The 23,544-nt window shown below is 47.0% G+C and overlaps 1 protein-coding gene across 1 annotated transcript; it reads right to left on the bottom strand.

Annotated features, from left to right (window-relative positions):
- Window positions 1-3,992: 3,992 nt before the first annotated feature.
- On the bottom strand, window positions 3,993-16,042 carry LOC134552498 (serine/threonine-protein kinase PAK 3-like). Its single transcript, XM_063401182.1, has 5 exons — window positions 15,946-16,042; window positions 8,967-9,028; window positions 7,552-7,664; window positions 6,781-6,898; window positions 3,993-6,104 (listed from the first exon to the last, which is right to left on the bottom strand). The coding sequence occupies exons 1-5, from the start codon at window positions 16,040-16,042 to the stop codon at window positions 5,940-5,942; spliced, it is 555 nt and encodes a 184-aa protein (XP_063257252.1). The 3' UTR covers window positions 3,993-5,939.
- Between the last annotated feature and the right edge of the window lie 7,502 nt (window positions 16,043-23,544).

The raw sequence follows: 23,544 nt of genomic DNA, 5'->3' as shown, positions 1-23,544 counted from the left end.
CCTTTTTTCACTCCTGTTTTCTGCCACTTTTCTCATCAGAGTTCACACCCTTTTCCCCATCACATTTGCTGCCTTTTTCTGCCCTCTGGGTTGTCGCTCTTTTCCCTGCAGGATTCTCACAATGTTCCTCTCACATTTTCTGCCTGTTTCTCTCTCTTTGCCAGGAAAGTTGCTCACTCTCTTGTCCTCCATATTTCCCTCCATTTCCCCCCCATGTTTCTCACCCTTTTCCGCTCATGTCTCTTAGAATTTTCCCATCGTATTTCCTACTTTTCCCACTCTCACCTTCCTCTCCCATTTTCACTCCCATTTTTCACCATTTTCCCCTCAGTTTTCTTAACCCTTTCCCACTCAGGTTTCCTACCCTTTTCTTCCCTGGCAGTTCTCTCCTTTTTTCACTCACATTTCTCACACTTGGCATTTCATGTTTGCTGCTTTTTTTCCCCTCACATTTCTTAACCCACTGTTAGCGTAGGAAAACATATAACCACACGAAGGCGATCATATGCGGTTCTTTATTTCAGCACGCGGGGGCACAGGGGCATACAGTGCCCAAATCTTGTGCCCCAGAATACAGAGTCAATTTGTGATTTTTATAGTTTCAAATTATACATATGTTAACTAGCCTCCACCCCTAGATACTGATTATCCTATTTCTTAGTTACTATCTTAAATCATACCTACGCTCTACCCTGTGTTATACTTGATTTGGTTAAAACAATGCTTCTCAGTTATCTCCTGGGCTGGAGTCACTTAAACAATGGTATGCAGCTAGTTGCAGAAGCTGACGTTTGTTCCAAGCTATCTGTAAAGTTCAGATTGTGCGTCTTCTACCTTCCCCCGATTACCCACAGTCAGCTTAAACAGAAATTATTATTTTAACCCTCCACCATCACCACTGGTTCCTGTGTCTGACTCTTCCTCTTCTGGAGTTGATGGGCTTCTCTTCATTTTTCCTGCAATTCCATACTCAAAAGAATGGGTGCCAGAGAAGTGGTCCAAGCAGCTGCTGCCTGTGCGTCTGCTGAACAGAGTGTCTGTGCTCAGCTTGAAGAATCTTCTTAAGAACAACCTAAACTACACTGCACTTCCTGCCGCAGTTTTGGTTTGTATTTCAATTCCATATAGTCTTCATAGTGTTCTAGATAAAGAGGTACACTGAGGGATACAAATCACAGGTGAGCAGCCACTGCACCATCCGCCTCAAGCAGATCTCATGTCTATTTTCATCACCTCACAGTCACCATGACTCCTGCGCTGGCAAAACCACTTGTGATGCTTCTTTATGCTAAAGGAAGTCCGTCTGCATAGGAAATTCTTTTGGCCCTCTTTTGGAAAAAAAAAAAAAAAGATATTTTAAAACATTCAATCCCTGGAGTTTCTTCCTATTTTCACCTGTTTGAATTGCTTCGACATCAAAATACTGCCAGTCGCTGTTCCAAACCAGCTGGTCTGTGTTTGTGTGCACAGACCAAAGGCACCACCACTCAGTATGGCAGTATGGTCTGGAGAGGACAAATGAAGATGAGCCTTCTCCACTTTCAAAGCACTAAAAAGAAGTCATACATGTCCCTTTGCACGTTTAAGAGACAACTGACTACTCAGAAGGAAATGCTGAGCTTATTCACAGGGTGAGAAAAAAAGACATCTTCCAGATGAGTTAAAGTTTCAGAAACTTTATTTCTTTAAAATCCTACTCTATATTCCTAGTCTACAATCCTAGTCTAAGCTGGCTACGGACAGAAGGTCTTGATATGTTTGTCATATTCATGTCACCCCCTTGTACTTCTTCATTGAAATGATGAGGGGTGCCAGGGTGGACGCTGGCTTGGCTGATGTTACAAACATGTGCTGTCCACACAAAAAAACCCAAGAAAAATTAGTGAACCATTGTTTCCAAGCTGAGTGCTTCACAGGCTCAATCAGGATTCCTCTGGTTCCTAGAAAGACCCCAGAATAGGACCAATGGGTCCATCTGCACCTCCATCTTCGTATGGAGGACCTTTCCACCACAGGCATACCTGGCCCAGAATCCACCCATCTGTTTATTCTGGTGTCTTCTTGTCACTTTTGCCTAGCCAGGGCTCTCAAAATGGTGCTTTCTGTCCCTGGGGTTCCTTCCTTTCATGAAATTCCAATGACTCACATAGGTTTGTCTCTTTGAAAGACAGGCACCGTCCTGATTTCCATAGGGACACACAACAGTGCCTACCTTTCCATGCCCTGACCCTCCTGTGCTGGATGGCACCTTCCTTCCCAGCAGGGACAGCCAAGTGGCACTGGGTCCTGCAGTTCCCTCTCTGCCACATAAGCTGGCAGTAACCCTGGGGCAGTTCCCGTCAGCTTGAGTGTGCCAGGCAGCAGATGGGGCTGGGACAAGTCCCTCTCAGCTGTCCTTGTTTGTGTGGCAGAAACCTCCAAGAGTGGGGCTGGGGGCACAAACCCAGGGCCCCTCAGAGACCCCCCAGCGAGCCCCCCACCACCCCACCTCCCACAGCCAAATCTCTGACTGCTTGGCCGGGATTTCCTGGGTTCCTGGTTTCCTTGGGTTCTTCCACCACCATTTCATGCCTCTGTGCTCTGCATTGCTCTACTTCAACTCTTTTGCCATGAGATAAAACTGAACACTTCACCAAATTACAAAAGAGGGCGACAAAACCAGTCTGAGGACAGAGCACCTCTCCTCTGAGGACAGATTGAGAGACCTGGAGTTATTCAGCCTGGAGAAGAATAGGCCCCAGGGAGACTTTACTGCCACTTTCCAAAACTCCAAAGTGGTTTCTGAGGGAGTGCAGGACACCTTTTTTAACAGGTCCAGTTCCAGTTTTAGGATGTGGGCTAATATATTTACACAAAATGGGGATTGAGAGAGATTAGGTCTAACGAAGAACCTGTTTACTTGGAGCATGGTGCAACACTGGCACAGATTGCCCTGAGAGCTGGTAATTGCTCCATCCCTGGAACCGTTCCAGTTCAGGTGGGACAGGGTTCAGAGCAACCTGATCTCTTTAAGGTTTCCCTGCTCATTGCAGGTCACTTTACAGGTCCCTGTCAGCCCAGCCCAGTCTAGGATTCCTCAGTGTTTTCATTTGAACAGCACCAAGAGTGGAAGTGAGGAGAAGAGGGGCTCATCTGATGTCTTAGAGGAGGAGTCCATCCTTCGGACACTGTTTCACCTGCAGCCCCTTGGCATTTTACCTGCAGGAGCTCCTTGGCAGACCAGAGATGCGCCTTATCTGTCTGCAGGCAGCCCCTCAGGAAGTCATTCAGCCAAGGCGAGACTAGGTGGGGCTTGCGCAGCTCTGGCATCCCTTCTGCCACTATCATGAACTGAGGCTGGAGAAAAAGGAAACACCAGTCTCTCACCTGCTTCTTCCACATCTCTACCTGCCCTCCCACATCCCTTTGTTTAAGCTCCACTCTGCAGTGGCAGTTTCTGCCCTGACAGAGATGACTCTCCTGTACCAACAAAAACCCAAACCCCAAAGCCACAGCTTTTCCAACATCCAGCAGATCGTGCCTTGGCAGCTGATTTCATTGACTAACCTAGTTAGTGGCAACCACATCAGCAAAAGCACTTTACCTTCTCTGATGATTGACACCAGCTTGCCAGGCTCTTTGGAAGAGGGACTTTGCTATTCTAACTAACTCTACTATTTCCAAGCATTATTACACGAAAGGCATCTCTGCAGTGCTTCTTGGTCCCTTAAGCACAGCTGCCGTAAAACAAAACTCATCAGGCTTTTTGTCCCATTCTAGAAAGCAATGGTAATTGGAAGAAAAGAAAGGAAATCCACCAGGTATTCCTCAGGTAAGGAAACAAACATTTGGAATCTCATATTCAACACAGACACAATAAAATGCCTGGACAAATGTATGGGGATGGAAATGCCTGCTTGGACACACAGGAGCCACCTGCAGCTCTGTCTCTCAGCACTCTGCAAGTTTCAGCTTTTTTCCATGGTCAACTCAGAAGAAGGAGAAGTGCCATCCCTACGGTATCCCTCTGCTGATTTGGATACTCCACTCAATGCATTAATGGTGTGCCCATTGCAGAAAGTGCTGGGCAAAAAATGGGAAGTTTTGGCAGGCTCTCTGCAGGACACCAGGCTCCAGCCTGGTCTCCATAAACGCGCCCATCACAATACCAACAGCTCTGTGCTGGTGGCACTGAAATAACTGGTGACCAAAGAGACTTTGTTACTGTCCTCTTCATTCCAGAGGAAAATTTCCAAGCCTAAAACAGTAAACACACTCCCCCTGAGTACAAAGAATGATGGTCGCTTTCATTCCTTTTCGCACTCCACCAGAGGTCACAAAGGGGGTTTTGTCCTGTCCCTCTGCAGCTGAGCTCAGCCCCTGGACATGGTGGGGAGCTGGAGTCCTCACTGTCCTTACAACTGTGCAACCCAGGGCTGTCCCTGCTCCTACAGCAAAGGAACAGCACCGGTGTCAACCACCCACCTTGGATCCCAGCCCCGGCACTTGACGGCAAACCTATCAACTTGTTAAAGTACCGAGAAACAGCCAAGGGTGCCGCCTACAGTTCGAGCTGCAGTCAGAGAAAAACACATCCTAAACTTATCCAGGCCACTCATGCACATGACCGAATGATGTACAGGTGATTTGAAAGCCTAAAAGCTTGGAAGACCCACAGGATCTGAGAAAGATGCTAGAGTTTGGAAGAAAATTGTTGTGCTGTTGTTAACAATGGACAAAGCAAGCAGAACTGCTTTAGGAATGCTTTGGTGGTTGTTCTTTCCTTTTCCTTTTCCTTTTCCTTTTCCTTTTCCTTTTCCTTTTCCTTTTCCTTTTCCTTTTCCTTTTCCTTTTCCTTTTTCCTTTTTCCTTTTTCCTTTTTCCTTTTCTTCTCCTGCTCCTCCTCCTTCTCCTGCTCCTTTTCGTTCTCCATTACTTTTGGTATTTATTTTTCTTTTGGCTTTTCTTTTGCTTTTTAGTTTGCTTTTGCTTTTTACTTTTTTCTTACTTTTTCTATAAAACTGAAACTGCAAAGATTAAACCTCCAGCTGGAAAGGTATTTTTAACACATCTAAACATTCCACTGAAAAATTCCTCTCCTTCAGAGACAGAGCTCCAACAGTGTTTAAAAAGTCAATGGGAAATGTCAGGCATGGCTGAAGGCCCAAATGGCAGGTTTCTGAACTGCTTACCTCCCTTCCCTTCTGATACATCCAAACCTACAGCACATGCTGATGTGCTGCAGGGACATCTTTGGAAGTGGATCTTGGTGGAAGTGGTGCCAGCAGATGGCAATGGGATTTTGTCCAATGGCACAGAATGTGGGATAGGTGAGGAAGACAGCAGGATCAAAGAGTATTTGCACCTTACCTACTTTCATTCCGGTAAGGAACTTGTCGTTCCACCATTTCCATTTCCACAATTCCAAAAGACCATCTGTCCACTTTGGGGCCATATGGTTCACCTGTCACAACCTCAGGCGCCATCCACCCAGAAGTGCCAGCCACTGAGCTCCATCTACTCTGCTCAGCGGGGAGCTGAGCAAAGAGGCCAAAATCAGCTGGGAAGAAAACATCATACAATGAAAGCCAGCTCAAATTAGCAAAACCAAGCAAAAGAATTCCCCACTCTCAGTCTAAGAATGTGCTGTTAATTCTCCTGGAGAACTGTCCACACTTGGTTTCCTCCGGGCTTAAGCCAAGGAACTATGGTATTGGCCACTTCCAAAAATGCCCAGGTTTTTAAACACTGCTCACAGCAGTGCCCTTTATTGCCCTGAAGGTTTTGATTGTAGCTCTTTCGCTCTGGAAGGGACACACACACACAAACACACAGAGACCAACACCGCTCTTGTCTCCTTGTGGTTCCTTGTCACACCTCTGTGCATGTTGCAATTGTGCCTTCAGCTTGCAGCAGGGGCCCCTTCACTCCCACTAGCTGCATTTTTGGTGAGCTGGCAGTCACTCAAAAGCAGCCCCACACCGCACATCCCTGGAATGCTGCACCTGACCGAGAATATACTCACCCAGCTTGACAGAGCCGTCAGTTCTGAGAAGGATGTTGTGGCTCTTCAAATCTCGATGGATCACACGGTTTGAGTGAAGAAAATCCAGTCCTTGCAGGCACTGAGAGAGAAAACAGAAACAGGAGGGCAAAAATGACTGCTGTGATTTCATCACACAGAAAGGAAACAGCTCTAAAAATTCCTTCTCCGGGGGAATGGGGAGTCATGGCAGAACACGGTGCCACTGAGAGGAAGACCTTGCTGCTCCAACACTAGTAGAGCAGCACCTTTCGAAGGAGAGGCATGCCAGCTTTGGAAAGAGTAACAGCAACTGCTGTTGTAGACTGTCTCCTGCAAATGAATCAGAATGACTGCTGCTGCAGTGGGTGTGCTCAGAAGCAAAGAGCATTTTGGCGGCACTAGTAAGCTTTTCAGCTGAGGACTGTGAGCAATGAGTCTCTCTTTTGTCTTTGCTCTCCTTTTCAAATCCTGCCACCAGCACCTTTGCTTTTACAGGCAAGGAATGCAGTGTAGACAGGCAAACGTTTCGAGAGGCAGGATGGAGAACAGCAAATACAAATAGAGTTAGAATGCAACAGTAGGAGATAAGAGGACAGGAACAGAGTACGGGGAGTGCAGGGGCCTTGGCAGGCAGTTCATTTGAGATGCTCTTGCTTGCCCATAGCACACCAGCAACACAGAAACAAAGCTTGGCACATGGAATCACTCCGCTTCTGAGCTCCAGTTTCCCAGACAATCCTGCTTAAGCCCTCGGAAGCACAGCATGGATCCCTAACCTGCTGACTGACTGCAGCGATCTCCTCTTCATACATGACAGCCGCACAGATGACGTCGCTCAGAGTGCCTCCATCCATGTACTCCATGACCAGCCAGACTTCTTCATGCACAAGGTAGCTGAAAGAAGGAAACAAGGCCGTGCAGATGAACATGCACGGCTACATTGGGTTTTGGCTCGATTCTTGTTTCCGGGGCCCTTTGTGACAAGGACAGAATAAAAGGAATAGACACTCCCTCAAGGCTGTGCACTGGTTGCAGTCGATGCAGTCTCAAGGAGAATGGCACAGCTGTGAACAGGAGGTATCTGAGATGGCCAACAAGTGAAAAATGCTGTTTAGTAACAGCCAAGATTAAAAACCTCTCACTCATGGTATTTCTGGAAATGAGCACCTAGTGTTCCCAGCATGGACAGCTATGGAAAAGAGGGGCAACAGTCCAAGGGAAATCCTCTCTAGGATGGCTCATCAGCATTTAAGAAACTTGAAAAACATCAATCCTGAAACAACAACACGGAGCCAGAGAACTTAGAGGCTATTGACTTCCTGTGGTAGGGTCCAGGTTTTTGAACAATTTTCAAACTACAGGTGTGCCAGGGAAGACTCATGCAGACAAAACGCACTCTCTTCCCATCCATTGGAGATGAGTAGAGAAATAATAACTAACCAATAATTGACAGCTCTCTTTTCTGCCAGCGGCTAAAGCGGATCTTTAACCTTGCATACTCCTAGTGTGTAAACAAACATTCATGGCATAAGACCACGACCACTCACCTGCCTAAATAATTTACAACACTTGGACCCCTTAGCCTCTTCATGATCTTGATTTCATTAGAGGCTAATTCCTTCTTCCTAGGTCCTGCCAGACTTATTTTCTTTATGGCCACCTAAAGTGACATTGAAAAGCAGTAACTTTAGAAGGTGGTGGCACGAGACCACAATGCACAAGGAGCAAGTGATTTTGCAATGACACAGCTGAGCTGGGCCAAAGTGGCCTGTGATTAGAGAAAGGAGTCATAAGGAGCTGACATTGCAACAGCCCGTTTCTCTGTTCCATTGGGGGCCAGTTACAGGATATGTGTCCATGGATGTTTTGCCTTGTGCACTTGTTAACAATGGTGTCTCAACAATCACCCACAAAGCTCTGGCCACACATCTGTTTCCCTGTACTTCAGAAGTAGTAATCCATGCCTTGGTACTCTGTGGATACATCTTGGGCTATGGGCAGGGCTTAGGGCTTTGAGGGACGCCTTGCAGATCTCTCCCTATGGGCAGTTCCCAAATGAAGCACTGCAGGTGGCTAAGTAACTCCCAGGAACCTTCAGATGTATTTGCCGGCAGCCAGAAATGAGAATTCAGGACTCAAGCTGTATCCCCAAAGAGCACTGAGATGCTCTAAGAGGCACCACCTTTGTTTTAGCAATGGAGTAAGTGAGAGCATCCTTCACTGAAAGGAACCGCTGCCCTCCTTGCCTTCCTTCTGGCAGCTGAGAAGGACAAAGGCTGCCATAATGGCAATTTACTCTTTCATCTTGGATTTCAGTTTCTAAACTGTGCAGTTTTTTCCTGACCACAGACTATTTCCTTCAGCAAACTCTTGGAAAGAAACGTTCGGACAACTGTTATCTCACTGCTGTGATAACGGGTAGGTTGCAGGTTCTGGCAATGAAATACAAGTGTCTTTGACAATGCCTTCTGACCACGCTTACAAACTCTGGCCAGTACTGAGAGATGGGGCAGACTAATGCCAGTGTCTGAATATGTTTGCAGCTTGCCTGGCTTCTGATTTGATAGATATTGCACCAGCAATTCACCCGGCCCATGGTTGTGTAGAAGTCACTGTGGTGGGACTCACCCGCTGCCGCTATTTTCCAACGGCATGTATTTCATCAGGGCGGCATTTTCCATGGTCACCATTCTCTTTGAGGGAAAAAAAAAAAAAAAAAGCAAGGTGCTCATTTGAAAGCAGAGATTCCAGCCTTGAGGAGATAAAAATGGCAGCGCCACTGCCTGGGGCTCTGAGTCCTTTGTGGTCAGCCTTGAAATCTCTTGTCACTGCATTCAGCCATTGACCTGTTTTCCTCTGACAAGGCCTGCTAGTCCTTCCTTGTTGCCATACTGCTTGAGTGCTTGGAATTTGGAGCATTGAGGTCAAGGTTTGGAGCACCCAAAGCACTTAAATTCCCTACCTTGGTCGCTAAGGTTTTGGTTTTGCAACTGGACTTTGGAGGACCGAGGCACTCTGCTCCTTCTGAAAAGAACAGGGCATATGCCTTTATTAATATTCAGCTCTTTATTAAAGTGATCAGCTCATTATTAAAATCATCAGCAGGATTGCAAAGTCTGATCGGAGTTTTCCACACTACTGCAGCCATCTGAAGGAGCAGGTGCTGTCCCAGTGGATGCTGAGTCCTTGTTCCCATAGAAACAGCTGGCAGTTCTCTCTGGTCAACCATCAGAAGGCAGAGCACTGGCAGTCAGCTCTTTGCCCTCAGGGAAAAGTTTCAAGAGTTTCCCATTCTCTACATCAGTCAGCTCAGCTGGCCGGTTCCCATCCCATTCAGGCTCCTCACAGGTCATGGCCAATCTTCAAACCAGGCCAGGAGGTGCATCTACTCCCCGCTCAGCCAGGGCACTATCCCATTCTCTTCTGACGAATCCAGCTTCTTGTCCCGGGGTGCAGTATCCCCCAAAAAAACCTCCCAGGATCCACGGGGGCGGCCCTGCCCTATCTGCATATCCAAATGCATATGCATTTGTCCTGGTCCTAGCCGAAGTTACTCTTGCTAAATGAGGTAGTTACAAAGGACAATAGGGCTATCTAGGTGTGGGCAGCTTCTTTTCACATTTCAATTAGGTAGGGAAAAGTTGCCAGGCAACTTTCCTTCAGGGCAGCTCTCCCTGCTCAGATTGTCTGGGGTGTGGGGGGTGTTACTCTAGCCAGGAGAGGGTCAGTTGTGGGGTGGTTGTTTTTTTTTTTTTTTTTTTTTCGTTCATAACAAATCCCTCCTCTATTTCTTTGATCGGGCTGTAGCCCGCATCAACTTGCAGCTTCCTACTGTGTATCCTCTCAGTAGACACTGCTCAAAGAAATTTAGGAGTTCTCTAGGGGAATTGCCCAGCGGGAGACTGAGCAGATGTGGGAGGGGTGCCTTCAAACTTGGGTTTTTTATCAGGAATTAAGACACACTCGATAACAATTTAACTAGGGATAGGTCTCTTGGTCTCTCAATTGTTATCTACGTAGAAGAGGTGGCAGGTGGTCCTGTTGGGTCTGGTCCGGCATCAGGGGCGGTACTGGTCTTGTGACTCCGGTAACGTGGGTCTGACTTCTCTCTGGAGTTCGCACTGTGGTATGTGTGGTGAGCAGCACCTGGAAGAGACTTTCATATTTTCCTCTTTTTAGTTACAGAATTACAGAATCACCAGGCTGGAAGAGACTTCTAGGATTAAGTCTAACTCTAATTATACGATGTCACTAAGTGCTACATCTACTCTCTTCTTACACACATCTAGGAATGGTGACTTTACTACTTCTCAAGGCAGAATTTTTTTTTTTTTTTTTTTTTTTTTTTTTGGCACCACTGAAGACTGTGTCTTCTTGTTCTATCAGTTGCTGCTTGAAGAACAAGACTCACTCTCACTTTACTATAACTACCTTTCAGGGAGTTGTAGTGATAATGTTACTTCTGAATCTCTTTTTCTCTAGGCTAAACAACTTCAGCTCTTCCAGCTAGTATTTATAGGGCTAGTGTTCTAAGCTTCTCACTAGCTTTGTTGCTTTCTTTTGACACGCTCAAGCATCTTAATGTCTTTTTTAAACTGAGGGGCTCAGAACTGGGCACAGTACTCAAGGAGTGGCCTCACCAATGCTAAGTGGTCTCACCAATGCTATGTGTAAGGAAAGGATGACCTTTCTGCTTCTGCTGGCTACATTATTTTCAATACAGCCTACGATATTGTTAGCTTTGGCCATCAGGGCATACTGCTGGCTCATATTTAGTTGGTTATCACCTAGCACTTTCAGGTCTTTTTCTGCTTGGGTACTGTCTAGCTACACTACTTTCAACTTGTAAGGTTGCAGGGGGTTACTGTGGCTAAAATGCAACACCTGGGATTTGGACTTATTAAACGTTATCTTCTTGGATTTTGCTTATCTATCTAATCATTTTAGGTTTCTCTACAGAGTCTTCTTACTCTCTAACAGATGGACACGTGCTCTCAGCTTAGTGTCATCTGTAAATTTACTAATGAAGGACTCGATACTTTCATCTGTGTTATTAATAAATATAATAAATAGAACTGGCTTCAGCACAGACTTTTGAGGGACACCACTGGTGGCTGGTTGCCTGCTGGATGCAGCACTATTCGTTACTACCCTCTGGGCTTGGGTATCTAGCCAGTTCTTAACTTAGCAAAGAGTGTTCTTGTATAAGCTGTGGGAAACAGTGTCAAAGACTTTGCTGAAGTCTAAATAGACAACATAAACAACTTTTCATGTATCTACCAGGCAGGTCACCTGGTCAGAGAAGGAGGCTAGTGGGGTCGAACACTACTTACTTCTCTTAAGCTCATGCTGGCTGGGTCTGATACTCTGTTTATCTCATCAGTGGTGCACAATAGCTCTCAGTATAAACTGCTTTATCATCTTACTCGGTACTTTGGTCAGGCTAACTGGCATATAATTACTAGGCTCTTCTCTACTCTTTATGAATGGGAATTACATTGGCTAGCTCTCAGTCATCTAGAACTTCACTAGTGAGTTGAGACTGTTGGTAGATGATAGAGTGGCTTTGCAAACTTATCAGTTAGCTCTCTTATCTCTTTGGGATGGATTTCATGTGAGTGGGTATTCAAGCAAATTACTACTTCTCTGACTACTTTGTTTTTGATAACAGGAGGACTATTCTGTTCTTTAAAAATATCTACTGACTCAGTATGACCACTGTCTTGAAGACAAGCTGTCTTCTCACTAAAGACAGCAGCAAAACAAAGCATAAAGCACTTCTGCTTTCTCTTTGTCTGCAATTACTAATTTTCTTCTTACTTTGAATCATGTTCTAGATTGGCTAGGGGTTCTCTAGCGAGAAACTGCATAGGGTGATTAATTCTAAGTCACTTGTGTTCATTATTTTAGAGTCAGTCAACTAGTGTTAAGTCTTCTGGCTTAGCAATTTTTCTTTTGCAGGATCAACCTTTTAGACTTCTTTTATTAGGGTAGCTGTTACTGCAACTGTTTGCAGGCAAGTTGGTTATCTCTTAACTACTGGGTCTAGTAGTTTTGAGAGGTAGACCGTAGACTTTGATTCTCACTATCAGGGATCTATAGTATCTCATGCTTTGCTTTTTTTTTTTTTTTTTTTTTTTTTTTTTTTTTTTGGTCTGAATTTTAGCTGGTGTCTATTAAGGGCATCTTATGGTCTCTTGGGTGTCACAGTCTATTTTTTTTTTTTTTTTTTTGCTATCTGGACTATCTGGGCTTCTTCTGGAGTGAACAGAACTATTAGAATAGAGTTTAACTCTCTCTAGAAATAACTATTTGGCCTCAGAAGCTGGTCTAGCTGGTTAGACATTCCAATGGGGTCTTCTACTAAACCCTCTCTCTTTCTTAGAGTCTTGGGCTTCAGGGGCTGTCAAAGGTGCATTTATAAATTTTAATCTTTTTAATTAATCTATAGGAACTTTTCTAAGGGGAAAGACCTCCTCTGTTCTTGGTGCTTTGGATTGGGTGTTGTAATCTGTCTCTTCCTCTAAAACACCAGGTAGAGGGAGCAGTAGTGGAGACAGGCCAAGAGAAACACTGGGCAGGGGTGGTTCCCACTCCCAAGTGGGGAAGTGAGGGTATCACAATTGGTGAAGGGGAACTGTTGGAGAGGTTAAGGAAGAGACTAGAGGTACAGCTGGGGTAGGAGGGAGAGTTTGCATATTTTCACATTTTCATTACTTATAGTTTTCTAGCCAGCAGGCTGCATAAGATAGTGGTTTTACATCAGGGTCTTCTTGGGCTTAGAGATGTTGGTTTAAGTGGTTACACATTTACTGAATTCAGGTCTTACACTATGACTACTCTCTTTGTAATTTTAATCTCAGCTATATTCTTTTACTATAACATGTCATCTTAACTTTATCTGGACTCTTTGTGGTCTTTTAAGGATATTATTGGTCTGACAATTGTTCTAGGGGGATGTTAGGGAGAATCTTCTTTACTGTCCTTTTGGAAGGGTCTGCTTGTTTACTATAACATCATCTCAGTTTTTAGGCCTTAAAATAAAAGGAAAAACGAAGTACTTTAACAATGCTTCAATCTAAACTGGAATATTCTGATTGGCAATCTAAACTTTAAGATAACTAAAGGTTGTCTGATCTCTCACAACTAAACATTCTGAATCTCTTTGCTGAACTTTAAAGGGTCAGAATATAATTTCTTGGCAACCCACTTTTGACACTTTTTCGTCTGTCTCTTTTTAAAATTCTCTCTTGGCTATGACACTTACTACTATGAATCACACCCATTGTTTTCTGCTAAAGGTATCTCTCTTAACTTTTCGACTTAAGTCTGAACTTCTTTCTAGGCTTTCTAGGCTTGGACCCCTGCTGAGTCTTGTTTGAACTCTCTAACTTCACAAGGCTTAGGAGGCTTGAACTCCCTGCCAGGCTGAGGTCGAACGTCCTGCCGAGCCTCACACCTGAACTCCGGCCAAGCCCCCCTTGCCCCCTAGGCTTAGGAGACTCGAACTCCCTGCCGGGGTGAGGTCGAACGTCTTGCCGAGCCTCACACCCGAACTCCGGCCGAGTCCCCTTTGCCTCCCTTTCCTACAAGGCTTAGGAGGCTTGAACTCCCTGCCAGGCTGAGGTCGAACGTCCTGCTGAGCCTCACACCTGAACTCCGGCCAAGCCCCCCTTGCCCCCTAGGCTTAGGAGACTCGAACTCCCTGCCGGGGTGAGGTCGAACGTCCTGCCGAGCCTCACACCCGAACTCCGGCCGAGTCTCCTTCGCCTCCCTTTCCTACAAGGCTTAGGAGGCTTGAACTCCCTGCCAGGCTGAGGTCGAACGTCCTGCCGAGCCTCACACCTGAACTCCGGCCAAGCCCCCCTTGCCCCCTAGGCTTAGGAGACTCGAACTCCCTGCCGGGGTGAGGTCGAACGTCCTGCCGAGCCTCACACCCGAACTCCGGCCGAGTCTCCTTCGCCTCCCTTTCCTACAAGGCTTAGGAGGCTTGAACTCCCTGCCAGGCTGAGGTCGAACGTCCTGCCGAGCCTCACACCTGAACTCCGGCCAAGCCCCCCTTGCCCCCTAGGCTTAGGAGACTCGAACTCCCTGCCGGGGTGAGGTCGAACGTCCTGCTGAGCCTCACACCCGAACTCCGGCCGAGTCCCCTTCGCCTCCCTTTCCTACAAGGCTTAGGAGGCTTGAACTCCCTGCCAGGCTGAGGTCGAACGTCCTGCCGAGCCTCACACCTGAACTCCGGCCAAGCCCCCCTTGCCCCCTAGGCTTAGGAGACTCGAACTCCCTGCCGGGGTGAGGTCGAACGTCCTGCCGAGCCTCACACCCGAACTCCGGCCGAGTCTCCTTCGCCTCCCTTTCCTACAAGGCTTAGGAGGCTTGAACTCCCTGCCAGGCTGAGGTCGAACGTCCTGCCGAGCCTCACACCTGAACTCCGGCCAAGCCCCCCTTGCCCCCTAGGCTTAGGAGACTCGAACTCCCTGCCGGGGTGAGGTCGAACGTCCTGCCGAGCCTCACACCCGAACTCCGGCCGAGTCTCCTTCGCCTCCCTTTCCTACAAGGCTTAGGAGGCTTGAACTCCCTGCCAGGCTGAGGTCGAACGTTCTGCCGAGCCTCACACCTGAACTCCGGCCAAGCCCCCCTTGCCCCCTAGGCTTAGGAGACTCGAACTCCCTGCCGGGGTGAGGTCGAACGTCCTGCCGAGCCTCACACCCGAACTCCGGCCGAGTCTCCTTCGCCTCCCTTTCCTACAAGGCTTAGGAGGCTTGAACTCCCTGCCAGGCTGAGGTCGAACGTCCTGCCGAGCCTCACACCTGAACTCCGGCCAAGCCCCCCTTGCCCCCTAGGCTTAGGAGACTCGAACTCCCTGCCGGGGTGAGGTCGAACGTCCTGCCGAGCCTCACACCCGAACTCCGGCCGAGTCCCCTTCGCCTCCCTTTTTGTTTATCTGGCTGCTCTTTTTGTTTGCCTTTTTTTTTTTTTTGCTCATAAATCTTGCTTTCCTTCTTGCTTGCCTGTCTGCTTTCTTGTCTGTTTCCTCACCTTTATGCCTGCTTTCCTGCTTGCTAATGATATCTTACTTGCTTGCCCGGATATGCTTAAACTCTCTTGGGGACAGCCCACCTGCCTCCTGGGACATCATGCCCTATCCTGCCAGGGACTTCCCACTTGCCCTATTAGGGATCTTCCTTGCCTGCCTGTCAGGGCATCCTGCCCTGCCCGAGACTTTCTACCTGCTCTGCCAGGGACTTTTTGTCACCTGCCTACTGGGGCATCTTGTTTTGCCATGCCGGGGACATTACCTTGCACCTGCTCTGCCGGGGATCTTTCCTCGTCTGCCTGATGGGGCATCTTGCCGTGCCAGGGATCCTCTTTCAATTCCCTTCTGGAGCAGCCCTGCCAGGGACCTCTCACCTGCCCTGCTGAGGATCTTCTCTCATCTGCCTTCTGGAGTAACCCTGCCAGGGGCCTCTCACTTGCCCTGCTGGGGATCTTCTCTCGCCTGCCTACTGGAGCATCTTGTCTTGTTATGCCAGGGACATTACCTTGCACCTGCTCTGCCAGGGATCATCCCTCGCCTGCCTGATGGGGCATCCTGCTGTGCCAGGGATCTTCTTTTACTTGCCTTCTGGAGCAGCCCTGCCAGAGACCTCTCACCTGCCCTGCTGGGGTCTCCTCTCACCTGCCTTCTGGGGCAGCCCTGCCAGGGGCATTACCTTCCCTGTTGGGGATCTCTCATCTGCCTTCTGGGGCAGCCCTGCCAGGGACATTACCTTCCCTGTTGGGGATCTCCTCTCATCTGCCTTCTGGGGCAGCCCTGCCAGGGACCTCTCACCTGCCCTGCCGAGGATCTTACCTCACACCTCAAGCGCCTTTGAGCCTTTGCACGCTCGATGGGGCCCTCCCCCAAGGAGGCGCCTCAGTCACTCTTCTATGCCATTCACTTCCCGCCCGTTCTCGGCCAGCACCCTCTCGGGAGACCGGAAACGCGATACTAGGGGGTCCACTCTCGCTCTGGGGGTCCGAGCTGCCGGCCCCCATCTCACTCAAGCACTCATTCACTCGCCTCTCATTTCCGCCACGGATTTATCTCACCCATCTGGCGTTCTTCTGCTTTGCTTGGTCTCACGATGATCCCAGGGCCGATCCTGCGTTCTTCTGTGCTGCTTGGTCCCATGCTGATGCCAAGGTCCGGGGGTAGCCAGCGATTCCCAAGGATCCCTCGAAGCAGATGATCGTCTTCTTCGGGGGTGGTCCTTTGTGGGCGTGGCTATCCCGGACGAGCTCCCAATTGAAAAGAACAGGGCATATGCCTTTATTAATATTCAGCTCTTTATTAAAGTGATCAGCTCATTATTAAAATCATCAGCAGGATTGCAAAGTCTGATCGGAGTTTTCCACACTACTGCAGCCATCTGAAGGAGCAGGTGCTGTCCCAGTGGATGCTGAGTCCTTGTTCCCATAGAAACAGCTGGCAGTTCTCTCTGGTCAACCATCAGAAGGCAGAGCACTGGCAGTCAGCTCTTTGCCCTCAGGGAAAAGTTTCAAGAGTTTCCCATTCTCTACATCAGTCAGCTCAGCTGGCCGGTTCCCATCCCATTCAGGCTCCTCACAGGTCATGGCCAATCTTCAAACCAGGCCAGGAGGTGCATCTACTCCCCGCTCAGCCAGGGCACTATCCCATTCTCTTCTGACGAATCCAGCTTCTTGTCCCGGGGTGCAGTATCCCCCAAAAAAACCTCCCAGGATCCACGGGGGCGGCCCTGCCCTATCTGCATATCCAAATGCATATGCATTTGTCCTGGTCATAGCCGAAGTTACTCTTGCTAAATGAGGTAGTTACAAAGGACAATAGGGCTATCTAGGTGTGGGCAGCTTCTTTTCACATTTCAATTAGGTAGGGAAAAGTTGCCAGGCAACTTTCCTTCAGGGCAGCTCTCCCTGCTCAGATTGTCTGGGGTGTGGGGGGTGTTACTCTAGCCAGGAGAGGGTCAGTTGTGGGGTGGTTGTTTTTTTTTTTTTTTTTTTTCGTTCATAACACTTCCTTCAACTTCATTGGAATTTGACAAAAAATGACCATGAGGAAGTCGCACGTAGAATTTCATAAGGTCAGTATGGAAACCTGCTTGATTGAATTTTTTGTCTTGGTCATTAATGAGGGATGGTTGCTACAGTAGGTTCTTTTCAAGGAAAGTGAAAGCAATGATGTCATTCTCCCCACTGATTCCATCATTTCCCACAAAGCACAAGGTGCTTAGGTGGTGTCATTTTCTATTAATCTGTTCTGAGTACTGTTTCCCCAAGGAGCCTGGCTCAGGCAGACATGAGGTGGAGGTTCCCCTTACAGGCACTCAGTGTGCTGCCTGCAGCAGTGAGCTGAGCCAGATACAGCCAGCTGCCCTGAGATAAATGGGCTCTCAGCTGGCTGTGGCTGCAGTCACATGCCTGCAGGGACATCCCTGCCACTGAAGGTGCAGCTCTTGCTCTGCCTTAGCTCGGTGCAGAGCACTTTAAGGCAGCATCCTCATGACTTTTTGGAGAGACAAAAGTAAACTTCAGGTTTTCTCTTTGCAAAGATCTGTTTCACATTTGAATGATGATTTATGTGATTCTTGGTGATGGTTTACATAGATCCTAAGGGAATATTTAACACTGAGTAACTGGGGTCTGAGGACTGACAGTAGTAATACAATTGTGGAACTTGGGGCCACTTTTGCTTTGGGCTGGCACTGAGAAACTCAGGTGAGACAGGTCTGCTTGCTGGTAGGGTACAGGGTGCCTTTGCAACATGCTCCATGCAGTATCAGTTAAGGACTGGGCTTTGTCACAGAATCAGAGAATCTGCTGAATTGGAAGGTATCCACAAGGCTACACAAGTCCAGCTCTGCCCCCAGAACTCACACCATGTGCCTGTGAACCTTGTCCAAATGCTTCCTGAGCTTTGGTGGACTTGATGCCATGAGCAGTCTTTTGGGGAGCCTGTGCCAATGCCTGACCACCCTCTGGGTGAAGAACTCTGACCTAATTTTCATGTTAATGCTTAATTATGGTTTCAGGTAATTGTTTTTAGAAATCATTCAGGAGTATGGTTTTAGGAGGTGTTTTGCTCGAATGCTGTGGGAAGTTTCTGTATTTACATTGGATTTAACGTCTCAAAACATTAGTAGCGCCTTCACTTGGCAACTGGCAAGTTCACAGTGTTCTGAATAATTGAACTGTATGATGTTTGTGCAAATAGGTTTGCAGGCGAATATCAGAGATGCATGTTCCAAGGAACAGGAAGTGGAGAGTGGCATTAAAATTTTGACTTACATTGAGAGGTTGAAGGAGCATGTAAAGGAAGGTCAGTCTCTATGTGTCTGATGGAAGAGATAAAGTTCCCAGATTTCTCACCAATACTTGTGAAGTTTCCACCAACCACCAAGCACGAGTTCTTGGTTTCAAAACAGAGCCCAGCGTGTCATATCCCCTCCCTCGACCTGCTGGCCACACTTCCCCTGATGCAGCGCAGGACACGGTTGCCTTTCGGGGCTGCCAGCACACGTTGCCAGGTCATGCCCAGCCTCTCATCCACCAGCACCCTCAAATCCTCCCCACCTTCGTCCTCCAGCCTGCCTTAGTGCCAGGGCAGGTCTCAAGCCCAAAGATGCAGCACTTCGACTTGGCCTTGTTGAATCTGATGAGGTTCCCAGGGCCCTACTTCCCAAGGTTCTCCATGTCCTTCTGGATGGCATGCCATGCCTCTGGTGTTGGCAAACTTGCCCAGAGTGCACTTCATCCCACTGTCCATGCCATTCTTGACATAGCTCAGGGCTTGAGCTTACAAAGTGGGGAAATCATCTAAAAACATCATGCATATAAAGAATGTATATTAAAACCTCCCCTCCAGTATCACTGCATTACTAGGTTTTTTCAATGACTGTTTCTTCTTAATGCTTTACTGTTTGGATTCTTACTGATCTATAACTGCTGAACAAATAGAGTTTCAACAGTCTTGGTACATCCTTTTGAATCACCTTCCTTGCCTTCTCCCAACCCTCCATTTGACAAATCCTTTTCTGTTTCTCCTTTACTGAAGTTAAAATACTAGAGCTTAGCAGAGCCTCACACAGCTCTCCAGATCTTGTGCCTGGGAGGAAGAGAACAATGCCCATGAACCCTGCAAAATTCTTCCCGAGACTTTTCTGCACTGTTTCTCAACGAGCAGTCAGAGACAGGCTGATTCATTTACTGGCTCTGAAGAGTTACAAGAAGCCAGAGCTACTTGCCTGCTTACAGAGAGAGGGAGTTGTGGAGAAGGGCAAGAAAGATCCTTGGAAAGATCCTTCAGGAGGTGAGATCCTGGAACTGGTGCCAGCAATGCTACCTCTTAGCTGTCTTACTTCAGGGTTTCAATTAGAAACTAACCAGAGGCTTAGCAAATGTTCATTGTTTAAGTTTTCCCATCAGCTTTACCCAGTTTCCCCCCAACTGTAAGTCCATGTGGGAAGAGAAAAGAAACCTTCAAAACTTTTGGGGTATTGTTGTTGTTTTGCTAGAATAGCTGGCAATGATAAACTCTTTGTAATGCTAATGCTTCTCATGCCGTATTTCATCCTCTCTCCTTCCCTTGAACTGTTTAACTGCTTCATGGAGTAGCTTTTCAGGGTGAAACAGTTTGTTGCAGTACTTAAAATTTCCTCGGACAAACATGTGAGGAGACAAATTTGGTAACTGCATAGGGCAGTATTTCATTTGAATGGAGTTGGTGGCTTCTCAGTGGTACTTGTCTGCTGCTGGGATCTGTGTGGATTGCCTTCCAGGGAAGGGTGTTCCAGGCAAATCCTACATGATAGAGGTGATGGCTGAACTTTGAGCACAGAGTTTCTTTGTCTCGCGTGGATTGAGTCTTCATCTTCCTTGGCACCAGTTACTATTCAGTAACTCTTCCAGTTCTCCTTTTAGTTCTGTTGGTATTTCTTTATCACAGCCATTCCTATGATTCACATCGATTGAGGGATGCAGTTGCTCTCTCCCTCCTTTTTAAATATTCCCAGTCCATGTAGGACCTTGCTGAATTATGGAAGCATTACTATGCAAGCAGGAACATTTCCTTTTTAGCCATGAAAAATGTGGTTTTGAACCTAGTCAAGGGAGGAAAATTCAACATGGATACAGTTTCATCCCACAGTGACTTTTAAGAACTCATTCCTTGAACCTGTGAAGTTTGTTGCTGTGTTTGCCCAGGGCAGTGGCAGGGTTTTATCACCCTGAAGACATTCCCAATTTAATGAGAGCCATGTTCTGCCATCCCAATGGGATTGTAGATTTTGATTTCAAGTTGATGATAAGATTTCAAAGCTCAGCTGCTCAGAGGGTAAAAGGTGAAAAAGGTTTCTCCCTTTCCCTTCATTCTTGTAAATGTTTACAGAAGTTTGGAAGGAGTACTTTCTTGTTTGCAGAGTGAACTACCTCAAGGTACTGGTTTGCATTCTGAAAAGCCTGTGTGAACAGCATTACATCCTGAAAACTATCACTGACATTTTTCTGAACTTTCCTCGGGAGGTGGTGTCATTTTTTTGCTATACATGAAAAACCAGTAGCATGAACTTGCTGAAATCTTATACGCACAGCCTTCCTTCTCTTCCAACATGACCTTAGTTCTGCTTTTAAGAAGTGAATTCCTGATGCTGGGTATCTTTGTTCCTTTTAAGCTGTTGAAGTGTAGCTGCTCTAGGTAGGTTATCACCTACAACTCTTCCATAGGAAGCTGTAGCTTCCTCTGTGCAGCACTTGAGAAAGAAAGCAGTTTTGTTTGTGGAGACAAATGCCAGCATCTTGTGGTGCTTCATGGCATGATGAAAACACGCCCTGTTACAGGCCCAGGCTGTGCTCTGTCCTGGCAATGTAGCTGGGTGAAACAAGAGGGCAGCAGGTGTCCTCCTGAGGGTGGAAAAAGATGGATTTGCCAATGGAGATGGTGTTCCTCAGGTCTTACTCAAAAGAAAAGGAAACAGAAAGGAAAAACTTGGCTTCTCCATGTATTTGAAATGGTGAAGACTGAGTTGTGGTGTAGTGCACCTTGACTCTCAAGGCTGTATCAGAGACCAAACAACCTGGATGCCTGGTGCAGGCAGAGGTTTTCGTAGTGTACATTTCCTCTGTGCTTGCAGCAGTTTGGGATTTACTTACACCTGAATTTCTACCGCCCAAAGGGACCACACTTGTTTAATATTGCTGCTTCTCACATGACAGCTGCTTTGTTCTTCACATCAAACAAAAGGCCTGGAAAACTGGTGCAGGATTTTCTTTTCAGCTTTGCCTCAGCTTAGCTTTACCAGTTGTACATCTGTGGTCTGCATTTAGGTGTAATGAACATTTCTGTTTCAAATGTCTGCCCATAGGTAGCCAACCTGGATGAAAATGAGAATTCTTTGAGTCTGGAAGAACATTTCTTTAAAGACATTCAGGAAGATTGGCCTGGCTACAGTGAAAGCGGTAGACAGACATTGGAGACCCTTTTTCAGTAAGTTCAGTCAGGACAACAGCCTTTTCAGAAAACTCTCTGGGAAATGAAGATCCGTTTTCCCTGTGAGGAAAGAACTATGACAGTTGATATTTTTGCCTTGTGCCCTGAAATGCTGGACCATTCTTACAGAAAAACAGCTCCCACTCAGAATGACACCAGCACCAGCCAAGCATCACCTCTGGGACCTTCTAAAAGAGATACTCCACCGAGAACTGCTCAGGTAATTTGTGCATTTTTCAACATTCTCTATCACATATTGTGTTTTTTTCCCACTTGCTCTTGGTGTCAAAGCTGTCCTTATCTTATAAAAACCTGAAGCATGCACTTCTAATGGGATTCCTGTACACTTTTCAAGATGGTTGCAATGTCAAAGGCTGCAACCAGCTTGCACACATGACTCGTTTCTCAGGGTGCATAGGAAGCTCTGCTAAGGACGAGATGTGTACATGGTTTTGGTACCTGGCTGTGCCTGGGCAGGGTTCTTGATGACCTGGCAGCTCGAGTACCTAAACTATGTATGGGCATCCCAGTGCTACTCTTTGAATAGAAATCTTAGGGAAGTCTAGAATAAGGGCAAATTACAGTAGCGATGTGTTTGAGTGCATGCCGCACAGGTTCCCTGGGGAGAGAGAAATGCAGGGACTGAATTAAAGCCTTTAGAGAAATTAAAACAGGTTAAGCCACGTACACCATGCGAGGTGGAAGTTTAGATTTTAGTTTATAGTCAATACACTCTCAGTGCCTTAAGCATCTGTCAGCCAGCACAAGGTCCCGAGACCTAAGGCCTGGTAACTTAGCTTTAGACATAACAAAAATAAAGTAGAACACCGGACATTGTGGCGCGGGTACAATTTTTACGTGAATGAGATAGAACTTTTTACATTAATAGATACGGTATATGATAGAGTTTTTATGTTAATAGATACGCTATATGCCTAGGTTTTGATACCATGCTTTGTAGTTTTTTGTAGTTTCACGTACTTTCAAAAGTAGGTTTAGACTGGTGTAGAAAGAATGCTTTAGAGTTGTGTTCTTAGCTGATTGGGTAACCTATAGATAGGGATGTGAATATGCATTTATGGTTTATGGTTAAAAATCCCCCGTTTTGGGGGCAATGGCATTGATCCGTCGATCCTTCGATTGATTGGTCCATTCTGCTGCCATCTACAACAAGAGAAAACAGGGCTTTGCCAGGGAGCCGTTGCCAGGGAGCCATCCAGGACTTTTCAGGTATTATTACCTGGGGGGTGCTTCTGCCCTTTCTGCTGCTGCTGCTGCTGCCGCTGCTATGGCAGCAGCTTCTGCCCTTCCGGCCGCCGCTGCAGAGAACGCTTCTCAGGATGGGAATTTGGGTAGGGAATCTGCCTTTCCCCATGGCTGGGACTCCTTGCCAACCCGCTGTTCCTTGTGGCTGGAACCCCTTGTCAAGCTGCCTTTCCCCGTGACTGGAAGTCCTCGTGTATCTGCTTTGCCCCCATGGCTGGGACTCTCTGTCAATTTGCTGTTATGCCCCACTGGGACTTTAAGCCTTATAACTTTTAGTAAGACCACATGCTTAGAACTCTTGCCTTCAAGACTGATGCATTTTTGTAATAAACAACTTTGTAATAACCAGAAAATGTTCTTGGCCTTTTAAGACCCTAAACCCATGAAGAGCTTGACAGCGATGCATTTGTAGAAATCTTGTTTTTCTGCCCTAGGCAGCATTTAGGCCCCCATTTTGATTCAGGGTATGCCATGTGTGAGGAGGGGACTCTGAATCACCAGGGAATACCTCTGACTTGTCTGGCTTAAAATCAAGAGATGGCCTCTTTTCTGACCAATACAAGAGGACAAGGCAAAGCTGTTGAAAGAAGCTTGGAAAACACTGACTAAAAGGTATAGTTTATGAACCTGAAAGAATTCTCTTTAAATAGAGGAAGAAGGACACAGCTCTGTTTTTCCCTAGCTCTGTTCCACCCAGAGCAGGACATGCTGCAGGTCCCACAACCTCTCCCAACCTGCCTCCATGCCCACAGGATTTCTGTCAGCAGGC

Source organism: Prinia subflava, chromosome 7 (genome assembly GCF_021018805.1).
Source record: "Prinia subflava isolate CZ2003 ecotype Zambia chromosome 7, Cam_Psub_1.2, whole genome shotgun sequence".
Classification (NCBI taxonomy): domain Eukaryota; kingdom Metazoa; phylum Chordata; class Aves; order Passeriformes; family Cisticolidae; genus Prinia; species Prinia subflava.
The sequence above is the reverse complement of the archived record's forward strand: the minus strand, read 5'-3'. Positions and strand labels throughout refer to the sequence as shown.